This window comes from Callithrix jacchus, chromosome 10 (genome assembly GCF_049354715.1).
Source record: "Callithrix jacchus isolate 240 chromosome 10, calJac240_pri, whole genome shotgun sequence".
Lineage (NCBI taxonomy): Eukaryota > Metazoa > Chordata > Mammalia > Primates > Cebidae > Callithrix > Callithrix jacchus.
This window is the reverse complement of record NC_133511.1, coordinates 71657222-71671991: the sequence shown is the minus strand read 5'-3', so window position 1 is coordinate 71671991 and position 14770 is coordinate 71657222. Positions and strand designations below refer to the sequence as shown.

The 14770-nt window shown below is 42.6% G+C and overlaps 1 protein-coding gene and 1 pseudogene across 1 annotated transcript; one reads left to right on the top strand and one right to left on the bottom strand.

The window, feature by feature from the left end:
• The first annotated feature begins 302 nt into the window (after positions 1–302).
• OR56A1 (olfactory receptor family 56 subfamily A member 1) lies at positions 303–4268 on the top strand. Its single transcript, XM_017977862.5, has one exon. The coding sequence runs from the start codon at positions 349–351 to the stop codon at positions 1291–1293; it is 945 nt and encodes a 314-aa protein (XP_017833351.1). The 5' UTR covers positions 303–348; the 3' UTR covers positions 1294–4268.
• Positions 4269–9690: 5422 nt separating this feature from the next.
• On the bottom strand, positions 9691–9809 carry LOC118146069 (5S ribosomal RNA; annotated as a pseudogene).
• Between the last annotated feature and the right edge of the window lie 4961 nt (positions 9810–14770).

Genomic DNA, 14770 nt, shown 5'->3' with positions numbered 1-14770 from the left:
ACCATTTCTTTTCTTACACTGGTAACATACTGGCCTAATTTTTTGCATGTTTATAATATGTTTTAATGTATAGTGAGGTTACTGCCTATCACTACCTTTTTTTCAAAACTTCTTAGGTTTTTCATTCATTCATTTTTCTTTATGGAACACAACATTATTTGTCAAGTCTCACTATTCTACTTATAGAATATTGCCTGAAATTTGCCATACTTAGTAAAAGTGAACTACCTATCATTTAATTCCTAAAGAGTATGTGAAAGGGATACTTTTTAAAGCATTAAGAAAAAAACCTCTTGTATCTGTCATACAAATAGTTATAAAAAGCCTACTCAGCTCAAGATACAGCTCATGGCATCACCCAGCAATGACTCCACTGCCCCTGTCTCTGAATTCCTCCTCATCTGCTTCCCCAACTTCCAGAATTGGCAGCACTGGCTGTCCCTGCCCCTCAGCCTCCTCTTCCTCCTGGCCATGGGAGCCAATGCCACCCTCCTGATCACCATCCGGCTGGAAGCCTCTCTGCACCAGCCCCTGTACTACCTGCTCAGCCTCCTCTCCCTGCTGGACATTGTGCTCTGCCTCACTGTCATCCCCAAGGTCCTGGCCATCTTCTGGTTTGGCCTCAGTTCAATCAGCTTCCCTGCCTGCTTCCTGCAGATGTTCATCATGAACAGTTTCCTCCCCATGGAGTCCTGCACGTTCATGGTCATGGCCTATGACCGTTATGTGGCCATCTGCCACCCACTGCGGTACCCATCCATCATCACTAATCAATTTGTGGCCAAAGCTAGTGTCTTCATTGTGGTGCGGAATGCCCTTTTTACTGCACCCATTCCTATCCTTACTTCCCTGCTCCATTATTGTGGGAAAAATGTCATTGAGAACTGCATCTGTGCTAACCTGTCTGTGTCCAGGCTCTCCTGTGATAATTTCACCCTTAACAGAATCTACCAATTTGTGGCTGGTTGGACCTTGCTGGGCTCGGATTTCATCCTCATCTTTCTCTCCTACACCTTCATTCTAAGAGCTGTGCTTAGATTTAAAGCAGAGGGGACAGCAGTGAAGGCCCTGAGCACATGTGGCTCCCACTTTATCCTCATTCTTTTCTTCAGCACCATCCTGCTGGTTGTTGTGTTGACAAATGTGGCCAGAAAGAAGGTCCCCATGGACATCCTGATCCTGCTCAATGTCCTTCATCACCTTATTCCTCCTGCATTGAACCCTATTGTGTATGGGGTTCGGACCAAAGAGATAAAACAGGGAATTCAGAAATTACTGCAGAGAAGGAGGTGAATATGTAAAACATTTCTAATACCTGCCGTCCTTCCTCTCCAGTGATTTTACCTAGACGGTGAAGTAGAGAAATGCCAGTTAGGGGAGTATTTATTGCACACACTGAGGCTCCCTTCATTACTGAACCAGTAAGGGATGGTGAATCCCTTCCTTCACTTTCCTTGTGTGGTTCAGGTGGAAGTAGGCAAGGGGAAGAAGCTCGTATTTATTGTGACTGCTTTGAACCACGCAGTTACATTTAAGTAATTTAAGCTTCAATACAGCTCTGCAGGCACTGTTACCTTCATTTCACATAATAGAAAAAGAGATGCTTTTAGGAAGAAAATGGCCGAAGATCACATATGTGGGAAGCAAAAATAATAAAACTTAGGCTCTTTCTACATAGTTGAAATGCCTCATCAATTGCAATTGAAGCTGAAGAGCAGCCTTTGCTCTCCTTCGACCTGTGTTTTGCCTTTCTGAAGTCCACAGGTATTTTCTGCCTATTCTTAATTCTTGGAGACCCAAGGGACTTCTCAGAGAAGGCAGAGTCTTGCCTGACCAATCTTCTGCTGGGAAACAAGAAAAGAGCTTTACAGCAATATAAAGCAATGCCAGCTTTCTATTCTATCCTACACACCCTCATCACCTGAGACAGTCTTGAAAGTGAGGATTCTTGCAGACAGGAAGAGGGGACTCTGAGAGGGTAAGAAACAGAAAAGCTGGCTAGGCTATTGTGTTGACCACTTTCCCTATATGTGTAAGCTACACATTCAGTGAACTGAATGAATACAAAGTCTTATTTGATCTGTTAACTGCCCAAGTGCTCTAGTTGAATGTGGGAAGATATGACATAGTGTCAGGTTTCTGGATAACAATGTTCCAGTTAGGTAAAACAAAACAAAACAAAAACATACACTGGTTATTTACAGATAATTTAATGTAAACAATTGGTTTTGTTGAAAAAAGGAGGCTCAAGTAATGGAAATTGCATCAAGGGGAAGAAACTTCCATTTAGAAAGAGGCTGGGTCATTAGAACCTAAGAGGCTAGGAAGTAGCCCATATCTCAGATCTCCGAAGAAGGATGCTGTCTCTAATTGGTATCATGCCACAGGACCTCAAAGGTTGTGGCCCTTAGAGCTGGGACTAAAACCTTTGAGGATGAGACACTTCCCTGATGGTGCTGGTATTTTTGAGAGAGTTCAATGAGGGTGATTTTGAGAGCTAAACAAAAACCAAAACCGATCAACCAACTAACCAATCTGGAGACTAGAATCAATTCCACTTCCATGGTGAAGAGTTGCTGCTAAGGAATACTGACTGACAAGGCAGGAACAGAAAGAGAGAGCATGTGCCCATCTCCCTGTTTCAACCTTCTAATGTTCCTGCTGCTCTCTGTAGGTAGAAACTCAGAGAGTGACAGCTGACAAAGAAGGGGTTCGACTTCCAGCACCAGCATCACAGAGTACAGCATGGATGGCAGGCTTGGGTCTGAGAGATAAGTGTTAGTAACTGACGCAGCTCCAATCTTCTGTGGGTCTGAAAGCTTGTGATTACTGAGGAGCAGCTATAACGTCACCCTGCAGTGCAGTGTTGCCACCAGGAACTAGAGTCAGAATCAAGTCCCCTAATGCAGGTGGGTGGAGAAACATGACATCGTGTTTAGGGGCAGCATTCAGAGCCATGAAGGAATTGTCATGAAGCTGGAGTAAGATCAAATGCCCCATTGTGGGGATTAGATAAAGTAACTGCAACCCAATGCTGGTGTGGGCAGTAGGGGCAGAGTTTCTTCCAGTCACTCAACAAGAGCAGGAAAAAAAAATGATACCCACTGGCTTACAGGAAGAGGCTCTAGCACCCTCAGGCTCGGCTCTCATTATCTCAAGCCAGAGCCACAGGTGCAATTCAGTATTTGTAATTTTTTTAAGAAGAGAAATCTCTAATAGAACTTCTCTCCATCTCAGAGATGCTAGGAGTTTTACCTACCACTGCTTTCCTATTGTTCCTCAGAGGTTATAAATGCCCACTTCAGCACTGATCTTCTAATATAAGACTTATAATGAAAATCAAAGTTCATGTGTCTTGAGCACTTGCAATATACCAATGTCTATAAGTGATAATATACAATTTTCATGAGAGACTTCCATACATTATTATAAAAGTGATTTTTTAACAAGGAATCTAATAGGACATAATTCATAGAAACATAATCTGTAATCAGGTGATATTTTCAAGCATTTGGTCAACTCCACTGGTCTTTCCAGGAGCTCTTTCTCTGCTTCTGTCAGGATTTCACCTGGTGGCAAGCCCAGAATTAACTCAAAGAGGAGTCTATGTTATTTGGCTAAAACTCAGATCTTAATTCCTGACCAGGCTTCTGTAGATCGATGCAAATGCCTAACACAGTTATGAGGTGCTTGACTCAAACTGTGTGTACATAAGGACAGAAACTGCCAGCTTTGTTGTGGGGATCTGTAAAGGATACAGGGACCAAGACAGCAGTGAGACAGCAGTGGTCACCCCTCACGGTAACTAGCACAGCTCACACACAGTGAGGGGCTCAGTAAACATTTCCTTACTTATGACATTGAACTGGCTAAGCGAAGAGTTGAAAACTCATGTCTACCTTTAATCTCTAGTTCCCCAGTAGTAGAGTCCTAAATATAAGAAATGATAAGCCACATACTTAAAGTTGGCTCTCTGCTCTGGTTCTAAGTACAGAGGTTTAGAGGACCACAGATTTCTCACAAAATTGTCAAGCTTATGCAAGTAGTAAAGTAACTGGCCTCAAGGGTCTAGATAGGTTTTGGAGTAAATCCTCAAACAGATGATAAAGGAGCAAGATAACCAAAAAATCAGGCCTTGAAGAGCAGACCCAACTCTGCTGTGAAGTCCCCACAGCAAAATGTAAAAAGTGTCTTCTCTGTAGAAGTTTTCGAGCACTGTCTTGAATGCATATAATGAAGTAGTATAAATTAAAGGCATTTTAAATGGATGGGGTACTGATGTTTTGTCAGTTTTTTAAAACTGAGAAAATCTATGAAGGTTTGCTTTGCTGATACAACCTGAATATGTTCCAGCCACATTGGAAGAGGGTGCATTCAGAACAGAAGAGTGGGAGTGGCTTTCCAAAGGTCACTCCCCTCTCTCCCTGGTCTGCAGGTTGGACACATTCTTGAGAAGGAAGATCTGATATCATTGAGCATTGCTAGTCATTACCTTAGCTGACTGAAATCAAGACCTAGTGGAAAGAACAAGTCCTCTGGAATTAAGTTGGAGGAAGAAGAGACTTTGGCTACATTGGTAGCCAAGGCTCAAAACAAAGATCTAAGTATTGTTGAGGCAACAATACTACGTTTTCCATGTATCACTGAAAGCTTTTTAGTACCTAGCCATCCAGATACTTTATTATGCTTTGGTATATATTCTAGGCAGTGAGAGTTCTGAGACGTCAGAGACCAAGTTTAGGGCATCAAGACTGCAGTTGCAGAACCTGAACAGCAACCTCTGAAGTTAAGCAAACTCTTTAGAGCTGGCAAGTCAACAGTGCCCTCTTGTGGCTATTTGTAGGAAAAACAATACTGGAGTGAATGCCAGTTCTCAATCTCAGGGGTTTGAAAGAGAAATGACAAGTGTGTTTAGAAAACTCCCACCCCTGCCTCTGCCTCGCAGAGACAGCCACCTTACACTCCTAAACCAGCTGCTGCATGATTTGCGGCAGGACCTCAGCCAGAGCCTGCAAGCAAGCAACCACAGGCCCCACACAGCTCAAACACCAGGGATTTAACTGGATCTGAAGAGTCTGCAGCCCTTAATCAGTGCCCATGATCACCGGCCTTTGGAGTTGAGAACATTTTGGGGAGCAAAGAGAGGGCCACCTGGCTTCCCAAAAGGTTCTCAACCCCATCAAGACTGTCCATTTTACAGCTCTAGCTTCAGTTCTTCTCAGAGGTAAAGCACTCCATTTTCTCTATCATTTCATCGGCCAGACTCCTCACATAGATCTAGCTGCTTGCAAAAGATCCTTGATCATAATTTTTCATTTCTCTTTCTCCTATGCATACACTGTGCTTACTTCCTTACCAAGGAAAATCACTTGAGCTCTCTTCTGGTTACTCCATGCAGCAAAAAATCCAAGACCTCCAGATGTGTGGTGGCCTTCTCCATCAGATCCCATTGTGACTTCTTTTTCACCAGTGATAATCCATCTCTCTATTAATGGTGGAGCAGATGATTTCCAACTGGAAGTGAAGTGTGAAATTCAGTTAGCAGTAACTTAATAGTCATGCGAGAATACTTTGGGAGCAGATATTGCAATATTTTTACTGACCGAGAGTGAGACAAGCTCCTTGACTAGACATTGTTTATGTTCTGTGGGAGGAACTCTCCTGATCATTGTTTTCAATGTCCTGACTATTGGTTTTTTAATGCCATCTGCCCTTGGGGATGTGTGCCTTGATTAATGTTCCCATTATCCTAAATGAAGTAGGCATTGAAAAATGTGACTTCTTTTGGAGTAACACAGTGTTTGAACCTATTTTCTACTTATAAAATATTAGTTTTGGTAATATGAAATTTTTAAATTATGTATCCTTAAATTGATATATAATAATTATACGTATTTATAAAGTTACATACAATGTGTAGTGAGCAGATCAGGGTAATTAGCATGTCCATCATCTCAAACATTTATCATTTCTTTGTGTTAGGTAAATTCAATATTCTTTCTTCCAGCTATTTGAAAATATACAATATATTATTGTTGACTGTTATCATCCTTTAGTGCTGTAAAATGTGAGAACCTGTTTCTCCTACCTAGTTGCAATTTGTGTAGGATCAGTATATTTTAAAATTCTAAATCGAAAACTTGCTTTAAAAGCCAAGTTCTGTTTCTTTGGCAATAACTCCCCTCAAAGACCTAATAGGTTTTTGATCTATCTGTGTCAGGTCAGTTCAATGTGCTAGTGATCACACTCAAAGGATTTTCTTAGACATAATCTCAATTTCTTTTCTTTTCTTTATTGTCTTTTCCATTTCTCCATGCCACTGTTTTGCTATTTAAGGATGTTTATCTTAAGGCTATCAGACTTGCGAAGGACTGTTACATACATCATCTAACTTTTTCTCAAACTAGATTTCTATGAGTCTTCTTTATGGAAAATAATTCTAAAAGTTTCTCTTAACTTTTGACCTCCAAAATGGGCAAAAGATGGAAGCATTCCCCTACAAAACTGACACAGGCAAGGATGCCTTCTCTCACCACTTGTATTCAACATAGTATTAGAAGTCCTAGCCAGAGGAATTAGGCAAGAGAAAGAAATAAAGGTCACCCAATCAAACTATCTCTGTTTGCAAATGACATGATTCTATATATAGAAAACCCCATGGTCTAGGCCGAAAGCTTCTCTAGCTGATAAACAACATCAATAAAGTTGCAAGATACAAAATTAGTGTACAAAAATCACTAGTATTCCTATATAACAACAACAGCCAAACTGAGATCCAAATCAGAAAGGCAATCCCATTTACAAATGCCATACAAAAAATAAAATATCAAGGAATACAGCTACTCAGGGTGGTAAAAGGTCTCTACAGTGAGAATTACAAAACACTGCCTGAAGAAATCAGAGGAGACAAACAAATGGACAGACATCCCATGCACATGGATAGGAAGAATGAATATCATTAAAATCACTGTACTGCCCAAAGCAATTCACAGATTCAATGCTATTCCAATCAAACCACCAATGGCATTCTTTACAGAACTAGAAAAAAACTATTTTAAAGTTCATATGGAACAAAAGAGAGCCTGAATAGCCAAAGCAATCCTAAGGAAAAATAACAAAGCTGGAGGCAACACGTTTCCCAGCTTCAGACTATGCTATAGCCACTAGAACAGCATTGTACTGGTACAAAAACAGGCACATTGACCAATAAAACAGAATAGAGAGCCCAGAAATAAGGCCATACATCTATGGCCACCTGATTTTTGACAAATCTGACAAAAGCAAGCAGTGGGGAAAAGACACCGTATTCAATAAATGATGCCAGGATAACTGGTCCTCCATATGCACAAGATTGAAGCTGGATCCTTCTTTATACCATATACAAAAATTAACTAAAGAATGAGGAGTTGAATTATCTATTTAGTGACTTAAATGTAAACATCTAAAATTATAAGTACCCTGGAATACAACCTAAGCAATACAATTCTGGATATAGAAACTGGCAAAGATTTCATGACAAAAACACCAGAAGCAACTACAACAAAAACTAAAATTGACAAATGGGATCTGATTAAAGAGCTTCTGCACAGCAAAAGAAACTATCAATACAGTAAACAAACAACCTACAGAGTGGGAGAAAAATGCATCTGATGCCATTGTTATCCAGGATCTATAAGGAACTTAAACAAATTTACAAAAGAGAGAAACAACCCCATTAAAAAGTGGGCAAAGGACATGAACAGACACTTCTTAAAAGAAGACATACATGTGGCCAACAAGCATATAAAAGAAGGCTCAATATCACTGATCATTAGAGAAATACAAATCAAAACCACAATAAGATATCATCTCACACCAGTCAGAATGGCTATCAGTAAGTTGAAAAATAGCAGATGCCGGTGAGGTTGCAGAGAAAAGGGAACACTTATAAACTGTTGATGGGAGTAAATTAGTTCCACTATTGTGGAAAGCAGTATGGCAATTCCTCAAAGAGCTAAAAGCAGAACTACCATTTGATCTAGCAGTCCCATTACACTGAGGAATATACCCAGAGAAATATGTCATTCTACCATACAGACATGATGCACACGAATGTTCATTGTAGCAGGATTCACAGTAGCAAAGACATGGAAGCAACCTAAAAGCCCATCAATGCCAGATCGCAAACAAATGCCGGAATGGAAAACCAAATACTGCATGTTTTCCCTTATGAAATGGGAGCTAAATGACAAGAACTTATGATCACAAAGAATAATTGATCCCTTTGTCATCATTTAATGACCTTCTCTGTCTCTTTTTACTATAATATTTATGACTTAAAATCCGTTTAATCTGACAGAAGTATAGTTACTCCTGCTCATCTTTGGTGTCATTTGCATGAAATACCTTTTTCCATTTTTCCAAGTTCAGTCTGTATCTATTTTATAGGTGACATGAATTTCTTGTAGGCAGCACATAGTTGGGTCATTTAAAAAAATCTTATCAGCCAGTCTACATCTTTTAAGTGGAAATTTAATGTGTTAAATTGAATAAGTTAAAAACTTATTACTGATAGATAAAAACTGTTTTCCTAGTTGTTTTGTTTCTTCCTTTATTTCTCTCTTAATATTATTTATTTATTAAATTTTTTAATTGCATTTTAGGTTTCGGGGTACATGTGCAGAACATGCAAGACATTTGCATAGGTACACACATGGCAGTGTGTTTTGCTGCCTTCCTTTCCTTCACCCACTTTTGGCATTTCTCCCCAGGCTATCCCTCCCCAGCTCCCTCCCCCACTGTCCCTCCCCTCTTCCCCCAATAGACTCCAGTGTTTGGTACGCCCTTCCCTGTGTCCATGTGTTCTCATTTTTCATCACCCACCTATGAGTGAGAATATGCGCTATTTCACTTTCTGTTCTTGTGTCAGTTTGCTGAGAATGATGTTCTCCAGATTCATCCACGTTCCTACAAATATAATCTCTCTTAATATTTATTACTGAGGTTTGACAGTTTTCTGTAGTGATGACATTTGAATTCTTTCTCTTTCTCTTTCTCATTTGTGTCTGTTCTACCAGTGAGTTTTGTACTTTCATGTGTTTTTATAATGGTAGATACAGTTCTTTCACTTTCAGATATAGGATTCCCTTAAGCATTTATTGCAGGGCTGGTCTAGTGGTGATAAATTCCGTAAGTTTTTACTTGTTAGGGAAAGACTTTATTTCTGCTTTATTTTTGAAGAATAGCCTTACTGAATGTAGTGTTCTTGATTAGCAGTTTTTTTTTCAGTATTTTGAACATAGCATTCTATTCTCTTCTCATCTGTAAGATTTCTGCTGAAAAATCCACCCTTAATCTGATAGATGCCCCCTTAGATGTGACTTGATGCTTTCCTTTTGCATAAATTCTTTTGCATTTTTAAAATTCTCTCTTTGTTTTAAACTTTTAAGAGTTTAACTATAATATATCTTGGAGAAGACCTTTTTGGCTTTTATTTATTTGAGAATATTTGAGCTTCCTATATCTGGATGTCTAAATAGTTTGTAAAACTTGGGGAGTTTTTGACAATTATTTTGTTAAATAGGTTTTATTTGCATTTTCTTATCTCTTCTTTTTCTAGAACACGTAAAATTTGAGGATTTGACCATTTTATGGTGTCCTGGATATCACACAGGGTTTCTTCATCTTTTAGATTTTTTTTGTAGGGGTGGGCGGCCACAGCACCTAGGATTCCCAGGAGGTCTCTCATCCAAGTATTAACCAGGCCTGACCCTGCTTAGCTTCCAAGATCCAATGAGATTGAGTGCATTCAGGGTTCTATAGCCATAGACTAAAAATTCTTTCTTTCTTTTTTGTCTGAATGAATTATTTTCAAAAACCTGCCTTCAAGTTCTGAACTTATGTCTTTTGCTTAATCTAGTCTATTGTTGAAAATCTTTGGTGTTTTTTATTTCTTTCATTGAATTATTCAGTTCCAAGTTTTCTGTTTGGTTCTTTTTTTTGGTTTAATGATAACTATCTCTGTTGAATTTCTCATTCAGATTCTGAGTTGCTCTGCTTTTCTTTGTATTATTCATCTGCACTCTCTTGTATCTCACTGAACTTCTTTAATAATATTATTTTAAATTCTTTTATCAGGCATTTCATAAATTTCATTTTCACTAGAATCTGTTGCTGTGGAATCACTGTGTTACTTGGGAGATGTTGTGTTTTCTTGCTTTTTCACTTTTCTTGCTTCCTTACATAGATAGGGAAAGACTTTGTGTATGTGTATGTGAATGCATTTATAGTATTAGTTGGGTAGGGCACTTTAGCTTTGAATTTGGGTACTTGCAGTAGTGTAGTCTACATAGGAGTTCTTCAGTTATAATCAGTGTATATTAGTCCATTCTCACTCTGCTTGAAAGAAATACCTGAGACCGGGTAATTTATTAAAAAAGAAATTTAATTGGTTCATGGTTCCAAAGGCTGTGCAGGAAGCATGGCAACATCTGCTTCTGGTGAGGCCTCAGGGAGATTTTGCTCATGGAGGAAGGCAAAACAGAAGTAGGCATCTTACATGGCAGGAGCAGGACTGAGAGGGAAGGGGGAGGTGCTAAACACTTTTAAACAAGCAGATCTCATGGTAACACTCACTATCATGAGAACAGCACCCAGGGGACGGTGTTAAGCTATTTATGAGAAACCACCCTCATAATTCAGTCACCTCTCACTAGGCTCCACCTCCAACATTATGTGATTTAGGTGGGGAGACACAAATCCAAACCACAGCATTCCATCCCTGGCCCCTTCCAAATCTCATGCCCTTCTCACTTGACAAAATATAATCATGCTTTCCCAACAGTCCCCAAAGTCTTTACTAATTCCAGCATTAACTCAAAAGTCCAAAGTCTAAAGTCACATTTAAGACAAGGCTAGTCCCTTCTGCCTATGAACCTGTAAAAACAAGTAAAAGCTAGTTACTTCCATCACACAGTGGGGGTACAGGCAGGAAGAAATTGGCCAAAAGAAAAGTGCTACAGGCCCCATGCAAGTTTGAAACCCAGCAGGAAAGTCATTAAATCTTAATGCTCCAGAATAATCTCCTTTGACTCTGTATACCACATCCTGGGCACACCGATTCAAGAGGTGGGCTCCCAAGGCCTCGGACAGCTCTGGCTCTGTGGCTTTGCAGTGTTAAGCCCCCACTGTTCTCACAGGCTGGCAGTGAGTGCCTATGACTTTTACAGGCACAGGATAGAAGCTGCTGGTGGCTCTATGACACAAGACTCTAGAGGATGGTGGCCTTGTTCTCACAGTTCCACCAAGCAGTGTCACAGTGCACACTTAGGCACCGGCAGTGGTGGGTGGTTCTGAGTAGCATGGGACTGTCCTCAGATACTCCACACCAATAACGTACACAGGGTTGCACTGTGGTGGGTATGGTGGGATGATTCCCAGGTCCCTGGGTGATGCACTCAGGTGATAACAGCAAATGGGCTGGGCCTTTTGTCAGGACTCCTGATGGTGGGCATGCATGCCTAGAGAGACAGATGGGGTGGTGGCGGTGTATCTCCAGGAGCAAATCATGGGCCCCAGGCCCAGCTGTTGGGAGTGTCAGGCCTGGCAGTCACTCTGGGGTGGACCCTGGGGTCACTGCTCCAGGTGGCCCTGTGCAGAGCCTCTTCCTGAGGCATAGGAACCTGGTACCCTGAGTAGGATGGGCATGGTAACCTCGCCACTGGCTAGGTCCCTGAATCAGCCATTACTCTCATTTCCTGCCCTGGGCCCCTCAAATTGTGGCCCCAGATCACCTCTTCCTCATGCCCTCCCTGCAGCAGCAGTGGGTGATAGCAGCAACACAGGGGCAGGGTTGGGAGACTGAGGCTCCAGGCCTGGGAGTGGGTTCTGTCCATCCTCACAAGGATGGGGAAGTGCACTTGGCTGCCTTGAGGACTTGGGGCACAGGGGTCTCACCACTGTCATTGCTGCTCCCGCAGTCATTCCTGCCACCACCACCCATGCCTCCCTGATGCAGATGGCCCACTGCTGCCTATAACATATATAGCATTGTTCTCATGAGATTATAATGAAACTGAAAATTTGCTGTTGCCTGGTGACATTGTAGCTGTAGTAATGTCCCAGCACAGTGTCTTATTCACATGACTGGTGTTGCTGGTGTAGAGAAACCGACGGCACTGCCAGTCCTGTGAAAGCACAGCTCATACAATTATGTGTAGTAAGCAATGCTTGATAATCGTAATATAAACAACTATGTTACTGGCTTATATATTTATTATAGTTTACATTTTTAATATTTTAGAATGCACTTTGTTTATTTATTTAGATGGAGTCTTACTTTGTCACCCAGGCTAGAGTGCTGTGGTGAGATCTTGGCTCACTGCAAACTTTGCCTCTCAGGTTCAAGCAATTCACTGACTCAGCCTCCTGAGTGGCTGGGATTACAGGTGCCTGCCACCACACCAGGTTAATTTTTGTATTTTTAGTAGAAATGGGGTTCACCATCTTGGTCAGGATGGTCTTGAACTCCTGTTCTTGTGATCTACCTGCCTCAGCCTCCCAAAGTGCTGGAATTACAGGCGGGATCCACCACATCTGGCCTATTTTCTTTTTAAAGTTAACTGTCAAACAGCCTCAGGCAGATCCTTCAGGAGGTATTGTAGAATAAGACATTGTTTTCATAGGAAATGACAGCTCCCTGTGTGTTATTGCACCCTAAGACCCTCCAGTGGGACAGGTATGGAAGTAGAAAACAGTGATATTGATTATTCTGATCCTATGTAGTCCTAGGCTAATGTCTGTGATGTGTCGTAGTTTTGAACACAAGAAGTTTTAAAGTAAAACAAGTAAACACATAATTTTAGAAGTAGAAAAAACCTTATCTCAGAGTAGAGTAAAAGCTTTATAGGAATATAAAGGGGGAGTTATGGACTGCCCGTGACCACCAGGACCACAGTGGGAGCTTGTGGAGATGTCGCCCCAGCCCCCTGGCACTGGTCTGGGTTCAGCAAGGACCTGGAGCCCCCACCACAGGCCGTGAGGGGGTGTGGTTGGGGCTACATGCTCCATGGAGCCCGCGGGAGCCAGGAGCAGGCAGCAACCCCATCCTCCCAGCCAGGCTGCAGCCACCCAGATCAGGGCTGTGGACCTGGGCCTCCCTGTGCTTTTGGGAGAAGGCCCCCAACCCAGAGATGCAGCCGCCCAAGTTGAGGCTGTATACCTGGGCCTCTGCACTCTTGGGGGCTCAGGAAGGCCATCCTCTGCCCTTGCCTGCTCCTGCTGCCAGGCCTCTCCACACTCCCACTCAGATATCAGAGCAGAGTTGGGGCTGAGCTTGGGCACTATCACAGCCCGACTGATATGCACATGCTCGGGCCCTGCCACCTTGGCTCCCCTAGACTTTAGGCACCAACAAGTGTTGGGGGAAACTGAGGGAGGGGCTGAGGGTGGCTTGGCACTGGCCTGAAGTTGCCCTTGGTGCAATCAGCTTGGGCACCATGGATGGTGGCAGGAGGTAGACGGACTGGAGTGAGAACTTGTGGTGCCTTTTCTGGGTTTGTTCATGGCTGCTCATGGACCAATTATGAACACTTTTCTCCTCTAAGGCCCATAAAAGCCCAGGCTCAGCCAGAGTAAAGAAGAGTATGGAGTGATGATGGGATGACCAGCTGTATGGAGGAGCTACCCTCTCCCCTGAGAATTGCAGACAATGGGATAACCTGCCTGCAGAGAAGAGCCACCTACTCTAGGGCCTCCTGTCTGTTGAGAGCTGCAGACAACATGATGACCAGCTGCAGAGAGTAGCTCCCCTCTCTGCTGATAGCTGAATACTTGTTGGGATGACCAGTTGCAGAGAGGAGCTACTCTCTATGCTGAGAACTGACCACTTGTTGGTATGACCTGTCTGCAGAAATGAGCTACCCTCTCTGTTAGGAGCTAAACACCTGTCAGGACATCCTGGCCATGGACAGGAGCTGTCCACTGCAAGTCTTCTCTGAGCTGTTCTATTGGTCAATAAACCTTCTCTTCATCTTGCTCACCTCTTCTTGTCTGCATACCTCATTCTTCCTGGTCACAGGACAAGATCTTGGGACCTGCTGAATGGCGAAGCTAAAAGAGTTGCTGTAACAGAAACAGGGCTGAAACATGCTCCTTGCTCACCACATTGAAGGTAAGAAAGGATCTACAGCCCTTTGGGAAGCCCAGACCTGAGAGCTCCCTGAGCCCGGGAGATGACTCCTTCTTTGGAGCCCTGTAGTTCCTGGCATCTCCAAGCTTCTGGGCACCACCACCTTCCCTGGTGCCAGCTGGGGAAGCTGCTTGCAGTGTGCCCAGTCCAGCTGCAGCTACACAGAGACATGGTGCCCATCCTGGCACCTTGATCTGTTTGCCCTGTGGCATCAGCTGGCATGTCTGACTGCAGAGTGGCCAGACCCCACACTCACTCACACACACCCCTCACTGCTCCACGCCTGACTCCAGTCTCCCTTGGAGGTGTGAGATCCAGGCTGGTAGCATGAGCTGGGTGTAGCCTCCTTGGCCAAATAGGCAGAAAGAGCTGAGTGGGCCCAAGCAAAACTCAGGCAAAGGCAACTGGCCACAAGCTTCCAGCCAGAAAAGTGACTCCCCAAAGACCCCATAACATTATCTGTCATTGATTAAAATGCCGTCATGTGCAACATGATTGTACCTTCAGGATAAATTGAATGCTCTGGATAATATCAGGACATATTTTGAACTGAGGCAGATAAAGTACAGCTGTCTAGATTCATTACCTGTCCAGCTTGATGCA